Source organism: Argopecten irradians, chromosome 7 (genome assembly GCF_041381155.1).
Source record: "Argopecten irradians isolate NY chromosome 7, Ai_NY, whole genome shotgun sequence".
NCBI lineage: Eukaryota > Metazoa > Mollusca > Bivalvia > Pectinida > Pectinidae > Argopecten > Argopecten irradians.
In genome coordinates, this window is record NC_091140.1 from 9,947,902 (window position 1) to 9,965,961 (window position 18,060).

Sequence of the window (18,060 nt, forward strand, 5' to 3'; positions counted from 1 at the left end):
AACTTATTGGAGCACACACCTTGTGTGTGGCCCCATTTTGGGCCACATGTATCAACAATGACTCTATGTAACGTATGAAATACAGCAGAATAAAATGTGAACCAAAACATCAGAGTCAATCATCATTTCAACGACAATTCTCAACGCACAAGAAGTTATACGGACCCAACAAACAAAGACTACATATACCTGATGGCCACCTATACAACAGCTAAATAATACGACTTTACAAAACAAGATTCAAAAACCATTTTATTATACTTGTAAAGCTTTTTACAGTTAAAATGACTATATGGATATTTCTCCTGCCAATAAGTACCAGAAAGAAGTGGAACTTTTCTTCCCTACAAAAACATTTACATTCATGTGCCACTTCTACTATATACTACCAAGACAAAATGAAGACAAGAGGCCCAGAGGGCCTGTATCGCTCACCTGGTTTTTTGTTAGTAATTATCACAAGACTCAGACAATTAGAAAAATAAGCAAAATTGACTCCCAAAGTTTAATTTTGAATCACAACCATACAATGATGCTATTGATACCATACAAATATGCTATCCAATACATAGGTTCAGAGACAAAGTAATTTATATGAAAATAGTAGCCTAATTGACCTTTTGACCTCGCATCTATTGCCGTCTAAGGCCCCGGGGGTCAGCCCTATCATTTGTACAATTTCAAATCCCAACCCTATAAGGATGCTACCATTGCATTATAAGTGCTCTTCCATTCTTAGTTGCAGAGAAGAAGTCGTTTATATGGAAATAGCTAAATTGACCCCTTTTGACCCCACCCTTCAGGCCCCCGGGGGTCAGCCCCATCATTTGCAAAATTTTGAATCCAAACCCTATAAGGATGTAACCATTGCATTATGAGCGTAATCCCATGTTAAGTTGCAGAGAAAAAGTCATTTATATGGAAATTGACCACTTTTGACCCCGCCCCTCAGGCCCCCGGGGGTTCAGCCCTATCATTTGCACAATTTTGAATTCCCACACTATAAGGATACTACCATTTGTATAATGGGTGCTATACCGTGCTTAGTTTCAGAGAAGAAGTCGTTTATATGGAAATAGCCAAATTGGCCACTTTCGACCCCGCCCCTCAGGCCCCCTGGGGGTCAGCCCCATCATTTCCACAATTTTGAATCCCCACCCTATAAAGATGCTACCATTGCATTATGGGTGCTATACCATGCTTAGTTTCAGAGAAGAAGTCGTTTATATGGAAATAGCCAAATTGGCCCCTTTTGACCCCGCCCCTCAGGCCCCCTGGGGGTCAGCCCCATCATTTGTACAATTTTGAATCCCCATCCTATAAGGATGCTACCATTGCATTATGGGTGCTATCCCATGCTTGGTTTCAGAGAAGAAGTCGTTTATATGGAAATAGCCAAATTGAACCCTTTTGACCCCGCCCCTCAGGCCCCCCGGGGGTCAGCCACATCATTTGTACAATTTTGAATCCCCATCCTATAAAGATACTACCATTGCATTATGAGTGCTATCTCATGCTTAGTTTCAGAGAAGAAGTCGTTTATATGGAAATAGCCAAATTGACCCCTTTTGACCCCGCCCCTCAGGCCCCCGGGGGGTCAGCCACATCATTTGTACAATTTTTAATCCCTACCCTATAACGATACTACCATTGCATTATGAGTGCTATCTCATGCTTAGTTTCAGAGAAGAAGTCGTTTATATGGAAATAGCCAAATTGACCCCATTTGACCCCGCCCCTCAGGCCCCCGGGGGGTCAGCCCCATCATTGGTACAATTTTGAATCCCCACCCTATAAGGATGCTACCATTGCATTATGGGTGCTATCCCATGCTTGGTTTCAGAGAAGAAGTCGTTTATATGGAAATAGCCAAATTGACCCCATTTGACCCCGCCCCTCAGGCCCCCGGGGGGTCAGCCCCATCATTTGTACAATTTTGAATCCCCACCCTATAAGGATGCTACCATTGCATTATGGGTGCTATCCCATGCTTGGTTTCAGAGAAGAAGTCGTTTATATGGAAATAGCCAAATTGACCCCATTTGACCCCGCCCCTCAGGCCCCCGGGGGGTCAGCCCCATCATTTGTACAATTTTGAATCCCCACCCTATAAGGATGCTACCATTGCATTATGGGTGCTATCCCATGCTTGGTTTCAGAGAAGAAGTCGTTTATATGGAAATAGCCAAATTGACCCCTTTTGGCCCCGCCCCTCAGGCCCCTGGGGGGTCAGCCCCATCATTTGTACAATTTTCAGTTAGTAGCCCATAAGGATGCTACTAGCCAAATTTTGTTGAAATCCGACCAGCGGTTATGGAGAAGAAGTCGATTGTTGACGGACGGACGGACGGACGGACGGACGACGGACGACGGACGACGGACGACGCCGGACGCCACGGTATGGCATAAGCTCACCTTGGTCCTTCGGACCAGGTGAGCTAAAAATGAAGAATATAGGGGTATAACTGACACCTGAAATGTGACATTATATGATGTCACTGATGTTGACATGGTAACATCAACTGATCACGCTGACAAAATGGCTGTTCCATTTTGTGGATTAAATTGTCTTTGATAAACGATTTTCCTGGTCTAGCTTAAACAATATGTTAATGCAGAGACCCTAACAAGAGATCCCAGAGGGATCTTGGCCCCCACCTAAGAACGATCTTTGTCTGACAAAGGAAAGAGGGATCTTTTCTCTGCTTTTCAAGCTTTTACTACATATTACTACACATGAAATTTGAGAAAGATCCTTTGACTACTTTCTGAGATATATAACAGTAACAAACTTCAATTATCAAAATCCAAGATGGCTACCTGCCACCATCTTGTTCACTGATCTGTCCTAAAATGCAATATGCAAAACTAGACCCCTAGAAGAACCTGCATATACAATTTAAGACACTTAAAATCCCTTCAGTACATTCTTAGACATAGCGGAAAAAACCTTCAATTGTCAAAATCCAAGATGGCGTGCTGTCGGTCATCTTGTTCACCAATCGATACCAAAATGCAATATGCATAACCAGGGACCTAGGGGAACCTGCACATGAAATTTGAGACAGATCCCTTCAATATTTTCTAAGAAATAGTGGTAACAAGCATCAACTATCAAAATCCAAGATGGCGTCCTGTCGGCCATCTTGTTCACCGATCGGTCCGAAAATGCAATATGCACAACTAGACCCCTAGGGGAACCTGCACATGCAATTTGATTCAGATCCCTTGAGTACTTTCTGAGAAATAGTGGTAACAAGCTTTAACAACAAAATCCAAGATGGCGTCCTGTCGGCCATCTTGTTGACCGATTGGTCCCAAAATGCAATATGCACAACTAGGCCCCTAGGGGAACCTACATATGAAATTTGAGAAACATCCCTTCAGTACTTTCTGAAAAATATGGTGGGTTAAAAATGGGTTAATAATGTAAATAAACAAGAGGCCCAGAGGGCCTGTATCGCTCACCTGGTTTGTAATGCCTAGGAATGTTCTGAATACAGGTTCATTGTTTCTTTTCTGAAGGAATTTGGATATTTACCTCTAATTCCCCTATTGGGCCCCACTCTTTCTGCTCCAAGGGGTCAAAGCCAAAATTTATACAAATTCTGTTAACCCCAAGGATGTTTCTGGGCCAAATTTGGTTACAATCCATGCAGAACTCTAGGACAAGTAGCGATTTATAGTATTTACCTCTATTTCTCCTATTTGGCCCCGCCCCTCCTGCCCCCAGGGGGTCAGAGCCAAAATTTATACAAGTTCTGTTCCCCTTCCCCCAGGATGTTTCTGGCCAAATTTGGTTACAATCCATGCAGAACTCTAGGACAAGTAGCGATTTATAGGATTTACCTCTATTTCCCCTATTGGGCCCCGCCCCTCCTGCCCCCGTAGGGTCAGAGCCAAAATTTATACAAGTTCTGTTCCCCTTCCCCCAAGGATGTTTCTGGCCAAATTTGGTTACAATCCATGCAGAACTCTAGGACAAGTAGCGATTTATAGGATTTACCTCTATTTCCCCTATTGGGCCCCGCCCCTCCTGCCCCCGTGGGGTCAGAGCCAAAATTTATACAAGTTCTGTTCCCCTTCCGCCAAGGATGTTTCTGGCCAAATTTGGTTACAATCCATGCAGAACTCTAGGACAAGTAGCGATTTATAGGATTTACCTCTATTTCCCCTATTGGGCCCCGCCTCTCCTGCCCCCAGGGGGTCAGAGCCAAAATTTATACAAGTTCTGTTCCCCTTCCACCAAGGATGTTTCTGGCCAAATTTGGTTACAATCCATGCAGAACTATAGGACAAGTAGCGATTAATAGGATTTACCTCTATTTCCCCTATTGGGCCCCACCCCTCCTGCCCCCGTGGGGTCAGAGCCAAAATTTATACAAGTTCTGTTCCCCTTCCGCCAAGGATGTTTCTGGCCAAATTTGATTACAATCCATGCAGAACTCTAGGACAAGTAGCGTTTTATAGGATTTACCTTTATTTTCCCTATTGGGCCCCGCCCCTCCTGCCCCCGGGGGGTCAGAGCCAAAATTTATACAAGTTCTGTTCCCCTTCCCCAAAGGATGTTTGTGGCCAAATTTGGTTACAATCCATGCAGAACTCTCTATGACTAGTAGCGATTTAAAGGAAATGTTGACGGACGGACGACGGACGACGGACGGACGACGGACGGACGACGGACGACGGACGCCGCGCCATGACATAAGCTCACCGGCCCTTCGGGCCAGGTGAGCTAAAAATATTATATTATCTTCTATGGAATCTATGGCCTATATATATACATATATATAAAGATGCCAGAGCTTTGCAGACAATTAAAAAAAACATCTCATAAAAGATTGTCTGTAAGTCTTATAATCTATATATATAGACCATAGATTCCATAGGAAGACAGTTTTCTGCTTAAATAACAACAATACAGTACTGTATTTCATTTTGAATTAGTACTGTAGATGCAGAAGATTATACAGTGATTCCTATATATCACTACCATTGTATAATGCACTTACAGGACTTGTTACTTCCTTATCAAAACCTCCAAGTTGTACCAGCAGGGTAAATATGATAATAGTACGTAGATAAGTACAAATGTACAGGATGTGTATTCTTGTAATATCTTGAAGTTCCCCTTGAACAAGCCTATGTAAACAGCAGGTTCTTATATATATATTGTATTATTATACCTCAAGAGAAAAAATCTTGAATTCTAATTGGTCCAGATATATTTAGCATTCCACACAGCAGTTAGCATTACAACAATAGGAGACAATCGACATGTTCATAGCAACCCCCTAGCAACAGGTGATACATTTCTGTAGTGTATTAAGTTTTTACAGTGCAAAATGTTAACCTCTTGAAAACGATGAGCACTTGTTTCTTTTTTATGAAATCTTTGTTTTTTTATTAAAACTTCAAATTTTTTTTTAAACTATTTATTTATACGGCAGTTTTGCCAAAGAATCTGTTTATCGTTATCTTCTGTCAAAGTTCACAGCTTACCGTTTATCCCTTTTCGCTTTCCCTCCAAACACTGTAAATATGTCAGTTTTTATTACATGTATCCCATCAGTGATTAAGAGAACGGAAAATGTACAAATCTTACAAGCGCCTTCAAGACATTGCTAATTTTTATTACAGACAACAGGACGAGTAAGAGTTTTGCTATTTACATTACGTTTGTTACAGTGTTATGGAAGCTGATTTGTTATTTTACTGTCGATGGTAAGTTTTGGACTTTTGCTATTAAATAATATAAATACTACCTGCATTAGGGGTTGACAATCCCTATAGTGTCACCCTATGGATATCACCGAGGTGAAGCTGAGGGTGACAGTGATATTCAAAGAGGTGACACTAAGCACTGTCAGCTTCTAATGCAGGTACATAGTAATTTATATAACAATCCTGATTTTTATGGAAATCCCAGGTTAGCTATACTAAAGATGCAATGATAAAAGCTTTTAATCACTCATCATGCGATAAACAGCTCCCCAATTATTATAATTTGATATAAAAACAAGAGGCCCAGAGGGCCTGTATCGCTCACCTGGTTTGTAATGCCAAGTAATGTTCTGAATACAGGTTCATTGTTTCTTTTCTGAAGGAATTTTAATATTAACCTCTAAGTCCCCTATTGGGCCCCACCCCTCCTGCCCCCAGGGGGTCAGAGCCAAAGTTCTGTTCTCCTTCTCCCAAGGATGTTAATGGTCAAATTTGGTCACAATCCAAGCAAATCTCTAGGACAAGTAGCGATTTATAGGATTTACCTCTATTTCCCCTATTGGGCCCCACCCGTCCTGCCCTCGGGGGGCCAGAGCCAAAATTTACACAAGTTCTGTTCCCCTTCCCCCAAGGATGTTTGTGGCCAAATTTGATTACATTCCATGCAGAACTCTATGACTAGTAGCGATTTAAAGGATTTACCTCTATTTCCTCTATTGGGCCCCACCTCTCCTGCCCCCAGGGTGTCAGAGCAAAAATTTATACAAGTTCTGTTCTCCTACCCCCAAGGATGTTTATGGCCAAATTTGGTTACAATCCATGCAGAACTCTAGGACAAGTACCGATTTATAGGATTTACCTATAATTCCCCTATTGGGCCCCGCCCCTCCTGCCCCCCGGGACCAGTGCCAAAATTTATACAAACTCAGTTCTTATTCTCCCAAGGATATTTCTGGCCAAATTTTGTTACATTCCATGCAGAACTCTATGACTAGTAGCGATTTAAAGGATTTACCTCTATTTCCCCTATTGGGCCCCGCCCCTCCTGCCCCCGGGGGGTCAGAGCCAAAATTTATACAAGTTCTGTTTCCCTTCCCCCAAGGATGTTTGTGGCCAAATTTGGTTACAATCCATGCAGAACTCTAGGACAAGTAGGGATTTAAAGAATTTACCTCTATTTCCCCTACTGGGGGCTCTGCCCCTCCTGCCCCGGGGGGGTCAGAGCCAAAATTTATACAAGTTCTGTTCTCCTACCCCCAAGGATGTTTATGACCAAATTTGGTTACAATCCATGCAGAACTCTATGACAAGTACCGATTTATAGGATTTACCTATAATTCCCTTATTGGGCCCCGCCCCTCCTGCCCCCCGGGACCAGTGCCAAAATTTATACAAACACAGTTCTGATCTCCCAAGGATATTTCTGGCCAAATTTGGTTACATTCCATGCAGACCTCTATGACTAGTAGCGATTTAAAGGATTTACCTCTATTTCCCCTATTGGGCCCCATCCCTCCAGCCCCCGGGGGGCCAGAGCCAAAATTTATACAAGTTCTGTTCCCCTTCCCCCAAGGATGTTTGTGGCCAAATTTGGTTACAATCCATGCAGAACTCTATGACTAGTAGCGATTTAAAGGATTTACCTCTATTTCCCCTATTGGGCCCCGCCCCTCCTACCCCCGGGGGACCAGAGCTAAAATTTATACAAGTTCTGTTCCCCTTCCCCCAAGGTTGTTTATGGCCAAATTTGGTTACATTCCATTCAGAACTCTATGACTAGTAGCGATTTAAAGGATTTACCTCTATTTCCCCTATTGGGCCCCGCCCCTCCTGCCCCTGGGGGATCAGAGAAAAAATTTATACAAGTTCTGTTCCCCTTCCCCCAAGGATATTTATGGCTAATTTTGGTTACAATCCATGCAGAACTCTAGGACAAGTAGCGATTTAAAGGATTTACCTCTATTTCCCCTATTGGGCCCCGCCCCTCCTACCCCCGGGAGACCAGAGCTAAAATTTATACAAGTTCTGTTCCCCTTTCCCCAAGGTTGTTTATGGCCAAATTTGGTTACATTCCATTCAGAACTCTCTATGACTAGTAGCGATTTTAAAGGATTTACCTCTATTTCTCCTATTGGGCCCCGCCCCTCCTGCCCCTGGGGGATCAGAGAAAAAATTTATACAAGTTCTGTTACCCTTCCCCCAAGGATATTTATGGCTAATTTTGGTTACAATCCATGCAGAACTCTAGGACAAGTAGCGATTTAAAGGATTTACCTCTATTTCCCCTATTGGGCCCCGCCCCTCCTGCCCCCGGGGGGTCAGAGCCAAAATTTATACAAGTTCTGTTCCCCCTCCCCCAAGGATGCTTGTGGCCAAATTTGGTTACAATCCATGCAGAACTCTATGACTAGTAGCGATTTAAAGGAAATGTTGACGGACGGACGGACGGACAGACGACGGACGACGGACGCCGCGCCATGACATAAGCTCACCGGCCCTTCGGGCCAGGTGAGCTAAAAATGTTTTTACACATACCTGGAATATTGTGCTAGCTCAAAAGACTTCTACACAGATAATAAAATCTGTTACCTGTAAGTGTTTTAATAACTTAAAGATAATAGATTTTTTTTTCTCGTGCCTCAAAGATATAATAAAACCCATCTATATACCAATGTAAAATTATCTGGTCTTTGGCCTCCTGGTTCAAAGCTGATGAATGGCGTAAAATTTCGCCAATAATCGCGTAAAAGGTACCAGATCGATAGATTGGACGAGATAGAAAAATAGATAATACAGAATACATGTATCTATAAGCCCGAAATATTTAGAAACCTATAAAAGGAATAATACATTTTCAATACAGAGTGATTTACTACAGTAGTGCTCCACTAGCACATATGTAGGGATCATTTTGTATCTGGTTAGAAAGCATTGTAAGTCTACTTTTACACATTTTCTAATCTGAACTAGATTTTCTATGGCAATGCTAGGTCATCAACTCCATGGGGATATCTCTATATGTTTGATATAAGGCCATGAACTCCATGGGGATATCTCTTTATGTTTTATATAAGACCATCAACTCCATAATGATATCTATAGGGTTTTATATAGGACCATCAATTCTATACGGATATAAGGTTGAATATGTAATTAAGGCTATATCTGTTCCATGTTGTTGTTGGCGACATCTGGGAGATTTCTAATAAAGACCATCAACTTTTATTTATATATCATGTGGATATCTAGTTAATATTATAGGTCATCAACTCCATGAGGATATCTATTAGCTAGCTAGGCTATCAACCCAATATGGAAATCTTTTGATCTAGGATTATTGCTACACCAATTATATTCCTAGGATAATTATATCATATATAGGTACTTTGCAATTGTTGACCTGTAGTTCAATTGGAAGCTAGAACAATATCTAGCAAATTTGGTACCAAATTTACATGGAGAGAATGCAAGTTAGAATTACCAGCTAGAGTATAGGCGCAAATGTAACAATGTTGTTGAGTATATAAAATATTAAATGAGCTGTCAAAACTATAGATAAGAACAAGCTATTTACACAGTTAGTCACTAGAAGCATGCAGTGGTAACACTGAAACTATATAAGAAGCAGAGTAGGACCTCAGTAACACAAGGAATCTTTGGTGAGTGGCGGATCTGTGAAACTCTTTCACAAATTCTTTAGTTGAAGCCCCAACTTTAAATGTTTTTAAAAATCATTCAAAGGATGTTTTAAGTTTTATTTTATTAGAGTTTTATTTATATTAGAACATAGTTTGTGCATAGTTTGCTAATTCAAAGTAGATTTTAACAGATCCTAAGATCCTAGATTCTAGCTGTATTATTATGATTCAAATAAAATCTTCACCAAATTTTCTCAGTCATTTTCTGGTACATATGTATCTATTCACTGCATTAAAAGTTAAATCTTAATTTAAAATAATGACAGCAATTAAATGAAATTCATTTTAACCACTAATGTCATGTATTTCAACTCTCTTTTTACTAGGAAGTTAAATTTTCTTGACCTAACTTACACATTTTAGTTTTGACATCAGATTAGAGCGAAAATTGCTAAAAATTGAATACAAAAGTGACTTTTAATAATAAATATCTGTATGCAGAGCCATGCATCAGCAAGATAAGGATTATATAGAATCAAAAGAAGTCAAATAAACTTTTACTTTACCATAAGTCACTTCCTACTTGTCCTCAGAAACATACAGTGTTATTTCCCCTGTCAAAAACACATCCATTTCTAATTTCCGAAATCAAAAAAACAAACGGCATTAAATTTGAAACATAACACCACATAATTTTAAATATACAACAAAATATTTTCATAGTAATATTTCATATTATAGCGCAGAAATAACATACTTCTAAAAACATGAATAAGTCTTTTAAAATGTAAAATTGACATATTGATTTGCTATTGCGTTCCATCATATTTTACATTTTTTAATATTTACTTTCATTGCCTTACTTCCGGTGGAAAGTTGTGCATGATGTTTTAAAACAAAGGTTTGTTTTTACTGATACTTAATATGCAACAAATTATTATTTGTTATTATTTTTACATAACGTATACTGCTTATGCCAGCTGTATGATGTAACAGTAATATGAATATTGCAGCACCCTTAACAGACTGAAGACTGTCGTTCACTTGCATTGTTCAGTCAGGTTACGTTGGGCACATGTAAATGTATTGTTGCTTTTATCAGGTTGGGCACATGTAAATTTATTGCTATTATAGCGATATATAGCTATAATAGCTATATATAGCTATACAAAACTGACTGTAAACAACATTTTTGAAGATAAAAATGCTTCCGCTCAAAACCGATTCCTGAAACTTGCAGTGGTTGTTAATAACTATCATCAGTGATCATTCAAACATATTGAAAGCAGTTTTGATGAGGTATAATTAAGCTAATTAAGTTAATTATTGCTCTATTGTTTCGAACGAAAAGTGGTTGCATAGTGTTCAAATTATCTTTATACACATTCCCTGCAAGTTTCAGGAGTCGGTTTTGAACGCACTTAAAGCATTTTAAATCCAGAAATGTTGTTTTTCGCTAGTTTTGTATAGCTATAAATAGCTATTATAGCTATATATCGCTATAATAGCAATAAATTTACATGTGCCCAACCTGATTATAGCTATATATACTGCAGTATCTATAATAGCTATTTAAAGCTATGCATAATGAGGAAAAACGGTATAAAGCTAGTATATTAATAATCCGAAATAAAAGGCCAAAATAAATAAATTCAAAGCAAAATCAAAATAATTTCTATGGAATATATATTCAGCCACTATAGGGCCTTCTTCAGTCCGAAATAACACTAACACAACGTGTTCGTCTACATGTTTGTTTACATCTATTGTGTGCAGGTACGAAATGTCTCGGCCCGTTTGATGTATACGGCGGGTTATTTCGACCCAACATGCTATGTGCACTAAATCAACCCCAGTGTTTAAACAATGGTTATAACCACAAGATACTTTATCAGATAGACTCGTGTAGCCATAAACATAACACTGACGTATCAAAAGGGGATATTATATGCAATCACATGCACGGTCGAAACGTCCGACATACCAGCTTTTCGAGGTGGCAATCGAAAGAAAAGTTTGACAATCGACTAAGAGTATGTTATTGTTTTGAGACAACTCGTACCTCACACTATTCTGTAGACATAGTGCCTATAAAGCTATGCAAAACTGGCGATAAACAACAGTTTTGAAGATAAAAATGTCTCCGCTCAAAACCGACTCCTGAAACTTGCAGTGGTTGTTTATAACGATCATTCAAACATATTGAAAGCAATTTTGATGAGGTATAATTAAGCTAATTAAGTTAATTATTGCTCTATTGTTTCGAACGAAAAGTGGTTGAATAGTGTTCAAATTATCCTTATACACATTCCCTGCAAGTTTCAGGAGTCTGTTTTGAGCGCAAGCATTTTTTATCTCCAGTAATGTTGTTTTTCGCTAGCTTTGTATAGCTATAAATAGCTATTATATAGCTATATATCACTATAATAGCAATAAATGTACATGTGCCCAACCTGTCAGTTGATATTTTGCTGAGTAGAGAACTAAACATCATACATGTTTGTAAAGTTTTCATGCATTTTTCTATATTTTCTTGTAAAGTGCTATTCTGGCATCCAATTGGTTTTTAAGCATGCAATGTTTTGCATTAAAGCTAATCCCATATATTGAATTTGAAACAGAAAGGGTTGGAAATATTCAACAGTTCAATTGAGGTAACAATTCATTTGTTCAAAGAAATGAAACAGTAAGTTCTATACATACTATTTTATATTTGTCCTGCAACTGCCCCACGTACTGACGGATAACTACTGCCAAATAAACTTGTGCTTTAACTTAAAATGAAATAAGAAGCTCAAACTTTTCAATGATGGTAATGGTGTAAAGTAAGTAACTTTTGTAACTGAAGAAAAATGCTAAATCGTCTGCTCCTGTTTCTGATAGTGAAAAGTCACCATTTGTCAGCTGTGGAGCATCTTTAATCATATGTAAAAAGATTTTTAGCTGTACAAATTTAGGGCACTTGCTATTTTTAGCAAGTTTTAAAAAATGTAAAATTTAAGTCCTTGTTGACAGAATGTCATGCTCCTGTGTATACACTTATACACATTATAATTAATGTTATCTATTTGATAAACTGGTTATAATGCTTTTGTGATTCAGTCCACAAGACACATCAGCAACATGGGAGATACTGGTAATCAGGGCGTCAGCACTAGTGCTTTCCCTAATCCTCCCAACTACTACAAACAGTACACTGATGAAAATGTGCGGAGAGGCCTGGCACCACCCCCACCTCCAGCTGTACAGGTAAATATTCTTATTGGCAATAGCTAGGTAACAATGGGCAAATTCCAATGTTATAGTAATCACAATCAAATCTCCCAGTTTTAAATCTAGATCTACTTATATATACTAATACTACAAGTAAATTTATCTATCTAAGCATTAACCATAATGAACATTATGGTTAACATGTCCACCTAGCTTATAGGTAACTGCTGTCATTTCTACACATAAATATGTCCACATTGTCAAATCTACTGGTAAATATGCCCACCTAGGTAACCACTGTCAACTCTACAGGTAAATATGCCCATCTAGATACATATATACTGTCAAATATACAGATAAACATGTCCACCTAATATGCCCACCTAGGTAACCAACTGTCAACTCTACTGGAAAATATGCCAATTCTTAGGTAAATATGTCCACCTAGATAATTATATAACCACTATCAATACTCAGGTAAATAAGCTCACCTATGTCACCACTGTCAACTCTACTTAAATATGACCATTTATGAAACCACTGTAAATTCTTAGGTAAATACACTCACCTAGGTATAGACTGTCAAATATAGAGATAAACATTTCCACCCGGGTAAGCACCATCAACTCTCATGTTAATATGCTCACCTAGTTCACCACTGTCAACTCTACAGGTAAATATGCCCATGAAGGTTTACCACTGTAAATTCTCAGGTAAAAATGTCCACCTAGGTAACCACTGTCAATTCTACAGGTAAGTATGACCACCTAGGTAACCACTGTCAATTCTACAGGTAAGTATGACCACCTAGGTAACCACTGTCCATTCTACAGGTAAGTATGACCACCTAGGTAACCACTGTCCATTCTACAGGTAAGTATGACCACCTAGGTAACCACTGTCCATTCTACAGGTAAGTATGACCACCTAGGTAACCACTGTCCATTCTACAGGTAAGTATGACCACCTAGGTAACCACTGTCCATTCTACAGGTAAGTATGACCACCTAGGTAACCACTGTTCATTCTACAGGTAAGTATGACCACCTAGGTAACCACTGTCCATTCTACAGGTAAGTATGACCACCTAGGTAACCACTGTCCATTCTACAGGTAAGTATGACCACCTAGGTAACCACTGTCCATTCTACAGGTAAGTATGACCACCTAGGTAACCACTGTCCATTCTACAGGTAAGTATGACCACCTAGGTAACCACTGTCAATTCTACAGGTAAGTATGACCACCTAGGTAACCACTGTCCATTCTACAGGTAAGTATGACCACCAACGTAACCATTGCCAAGGTAAATATGCTCACCGAGGTCATCACTGTCAAATCTACAGGTAAATATCCACACCTAGATATAACCTCTGTCAATTCCTAGGTACACATGTCCACCTAGATAATTATATAACCACTGTCAATTCTACAGGTAAGTATGACCACCTAGTTCACCACTGTCAATTCTACAGGTAAACATGCTCACCTAGGTAACCACTGTCAACTCTACAGGTAGATATGCCCACCTAGGTAACCAACTGTCAATTAACTCTACTGGAAAAAATGCTCACCTAGATAACCACTGTCAATTCTCAGATAAATATGTCCACCTAGGTAACCACTGTCAACTCTACAGATACAACCACTGTCAATTCTGAGGTAAATATGCCCACCTAGATTACCACTGTCAACTAAGTACATGTGTCCATCTTATTCTAGGTAACCACTGTCAACTGTACAGATATAACCATTGTCAATTATGAAAGTACCCCATATGCATGCTAGGTAACCATATCAGCATTACTCACCTGTGTATCCACTGTCAACTCTTCAGTATAGATAATTAATTAAGTAAGTGTACCCATCTAGTTCACCACCGTCAAGTCTACATTTATATACAACAAAAACGCAATCAACAGTTTACCTGTTTATTACTACAGTAAACATAAATTTTGGCAATCAGGGGCTACTCACTCAATACATAGCTATATACATAACATACTCTTACATAACTAAAGTAATAAATAGAGAAGAGGCTTGACCCTGTCGAAACTCCAGAGAAGCGACTTGACTCTAAGTATAGAACTACATAAAGAAGAAGCTTGACCCTGTCGAACTTCAGGGAAGCAACTTGACTTTACGTATAAAAGAGATGGCTAAGCATATATAGAGAAGAAGCTTGACTCCCCAGAAGTGTGAAGAAGCAACTTGACTCTAGTGTTAGCGTAAAAAGAAGACATGAGAAAAAGTTTGACTCTGTACTAGGAGCCAGAGAAACTTCTTGACTCAAAGTATTCTTGAAAATATAATGTATGTGTTACTGATTTATTGGGGGTAATAATTCCCTTGGAATTAAAAGCCAGGGAATTAAAATTAAAAAACTAATGCAGAAGTTACCAAATATTAAAAGCTGGAACTAAACCATACACGCCTAAAGAGTGAGTAGCCCATAACAAAAAAAAAAATACAGACAGTAATGAACATGAGATAAACAGAAGAGAGATAAACATAAGACAGAAAATGGAATCCATAAATAGTACAATGGTGACGCAGGGGATGGTGGGTGGGTGCTTAGAAAAAATGACAGCCACCTCCTACGTCAAACACTGCCTCAAGCTATGGTCAATAATGGTGACCCCCTCTAGGGGATAATCCTGATTGGTCAGTCGCAACCCCTAAACTACTCATTAGCATAATCTATACATAGTACTGTAACATTTGCATACATGATAAGAACAACATAGTCACTTACATAAATCAGTCTAAAAATTTCAAAAACCTTTAATAAAACAAACAAACAACAAAAATATAAACTTAATTAATCCATATAATATATAAAGTTAATTCCAGAGCAAAGGGAAATAACTGTTGTATACAAACTGTAATTTAACATTTAACATGTCAAATTATCATTGTAAACTTAGTAACTCTAGCTCAGATAAATATATATCCACTTATAGTTATCTGACTGTTGTGTGCTTTGTTTGTCCAGTGTTTAAAAGTCAAAAGACTGTTTGTGCATGCCAAATGTGGTTAAGCCTCTCAACAAAGAGGGGTTGAACCTCCTATGAAAGGGAGGATTTCACTGAAAATTTTCTTAAAATTCAACTCCTCTCAAACCTGTAATTGGATTACAACCACAAATTGAGTGTGAAATATGATTATGAGAGGTCAACAGTCAAACCTTTCTAAAACCACCCAATGGACAGAGAAAAATATCTTTATAGTCATGTGGTCTTTATACACAGGTTGAATTGTGTTAAAATTGCTCATTTTGGACTCTAGAAAAGTGATCTTATTAAGTAGGTACCTTTTTAAACAGAGGTGGTCACTGAGGCAGGTTTGACTATAATGGAGTAATTAGGCCATTTGTGTGATGTAGTATATGTTGGTATGAAGTTTTGTAAATATGTGGGTTTTTTCTGTCCTCAGGATTCCTACAGTATGTTTGGTGCCCAGTACACCTCTGAGGATGCCATCATCAGACCACTCGAGTCATTAGGATTCCGACGATTACATCCACAGAACTACGACCATAAAAGAGAACTCAAAAAACTCAACCATTCAATTGTGGTGAACTTTCTTGACCTCATTGATATATTGATAAAGGCTCCAAACTCTCCTAAACGGACTGAGAAATTGGAGGATTTAAATCTTCTGTTCATCCACATGCACCATCTCATTAATGAATATCGTCCCCATCAGGCTAGAGAGACTTTACGGGTGATGATGGAACACCAAAAAAATCAGAGACAGGAAATCGGAGAGCGTTTCAAAAAGCATTTAGATAAAGTGAAGGAGTTGATTCAAACTAGCATTACTCACCTGTCTGATGACTATAGCTTTGATTCCAAGTCTCTGGTGAAAACAGAACTGCTCCAGGCTGGCCACTCAATGGCAGATTACAATATGGAAGTAGAACCATGTGACCAGCTCGATCGCATGATGTGTGACATTGTAGACAGTATGAATTGATGGCATACTTTGTGTTTTGTAGGTGGATATCATAGTAATTAACATAAAATTCACAATTTATAATATATATATATATATAATTCAAAATTATCTAAATTGTAAATTTTGTATTGTTGATCTAAATGTTGTAGATATAATGGTAAAGGCCAAGACAAGAAATATTGTTCTTTGATATGTAAATAAAAGTAAATAGATTGCATATGCATGTGAAGTGCATTTTAAGGATGTATTCTTCTGAGGTTTCAGTCCCGTTGAAGTCTCGTTTCAACATAGATCAAAGAAGTTATGAGATTTTCAAATATAATTTATCAGTATATGTAGCAAGTTGCCAGATGCAAATTTTGTCAAAAAATTACATTTCTATTTTTAATAGATTTTTTTTATACGGGGATTATAAGAAATGGCCCATTTGGCGGCCATTTTGAAATTGTGTCTTTTTTCGCTTCAAGTAGAGCCACAGTTTTACCATTTTTTCCTGAAATTGTTTTTACTTAAATCATTACTGCGCCATCATTTTAAGCTGTATTTAGCTAATTTTTGCTGCAAATCGTTACTAGGTTCGTAGTAATTAAAATATTTAGCATTAATATGTGAAACGATACACTTTTGTGACTTTATTTTAACATTAAATGATAATTTTGGCACTTTTTTTTTTTTATCTAAAATACTGAAAAATAACAAAATTTCAATGGGGCAAAAAAGTAAGCACACAGACCCCCAATTTTTCTTCCTGATTTAGAAAGAACAACCGTTTCCCTATTGATATGCAAAATAATAACAAAAGTTTAATACCAGAACTTTTTCTGTAAAGGGTTGAATTTGGCAAAAATGGCTTCAAATGGTGCATTTTGTAGCTCAAAATTAAGGGGTAGGGGTAGCATATGTTGTTATTCTGAGAAAAAATATTAGTCTATCTGATCAAAACTGGTATATTTTTAAAGAAGACTAATAGAAAATGAATTCTACAAACATTCATACATATCAAACACCTCATTAGGAAATTATGGCTTTAATCTATATCTTATATGGTCAAAACGGCTAAATTCCCATAAAATCCAATATTTTGTCAACTAGGTGTCTTTAAGGGACAAAAGCTCAAAAACGAGCACACGGACATATGTTTTTTCTTCCATTTTCTTTCATGGTATGAACTCCTTTTTCTAAAAATCTATATGAGAAAAAAAGTTTAATACAAGAAAATTTTGACTTCTCATGTGAAGTGCATTTTAAATCATTGAAATTAATGATTGCAATTACAAGAGAAGTCTTTGATATGCAATATTCCAGCTAGGGCTGTAAAATCTATTAATTATATGATCATTAAATAATGTTTTAAAATACTGGCTTAGGAATAATGGATTTTCTGAATAAATTTCAAAGTTTTAAACATTAGTTTGAACTGAAAAGATCTGAAAAGTTTTAAATCTTAGATTTGAAAAGAAACTGAAATAAGTTATTTTAAATTATCTTCTCAAATCAAATTTGTTGAAACCCTTAATTGTTTTAA

At 38.0% G+C, this 18,060-nt stretch overlaps 2 protein-coding genes across 3 annotated transcripts in view; one reads left to right on the forward strand and one right to left on the reverse strand.

Annotated features, from left to right (window-relative positions):
* The window catches only part of LOC138327504 (tyrosine-protein kinase Btk-like), a 35,257-nt gene extending 25,267 nt beyond the window's left edge, over positions 1 to 9,990 (reverse strand). For both annotated transcript variants that reach the window (XM_069273652.1, XM_069273653.1), the window contains exon 1: positions 9,929 to 9,990. The gene's annotated coding sequence lies outside the window, so the exon portion shown is untranslated. The remainder of the gene's footprint in view (positions 1 to 9,928) is intronic.
* Positions 9,991 to 10,179: 189 nt separating this feature from the next.
* LOC138327507 (mediator of RNA polymerase II transcription subunit 7-like) lies at positions 10,180 to 17,760 on the forward strand. Its single transcript, XM_069273655.1, has 3 exons — positions 10,180 to 10,263; positions 12,465 to 12,611; positions 16,011 to 17,760. Exons 2-3 carry the CDS (start codon positions 12,486 to 12,488, stop codon positions 16,551 to 16,553), a joined length of 669 nt encoding a protein of 222 aa, XP_069129756.1. The 5' UTR covers positions 10,180 to 10,263; positions 12,465 to 12,485; the 3' UTR covers positions 16,554 to 17,760.
* Positions 17,761 to 18,060: the final 300 nt, after the last annotated feature.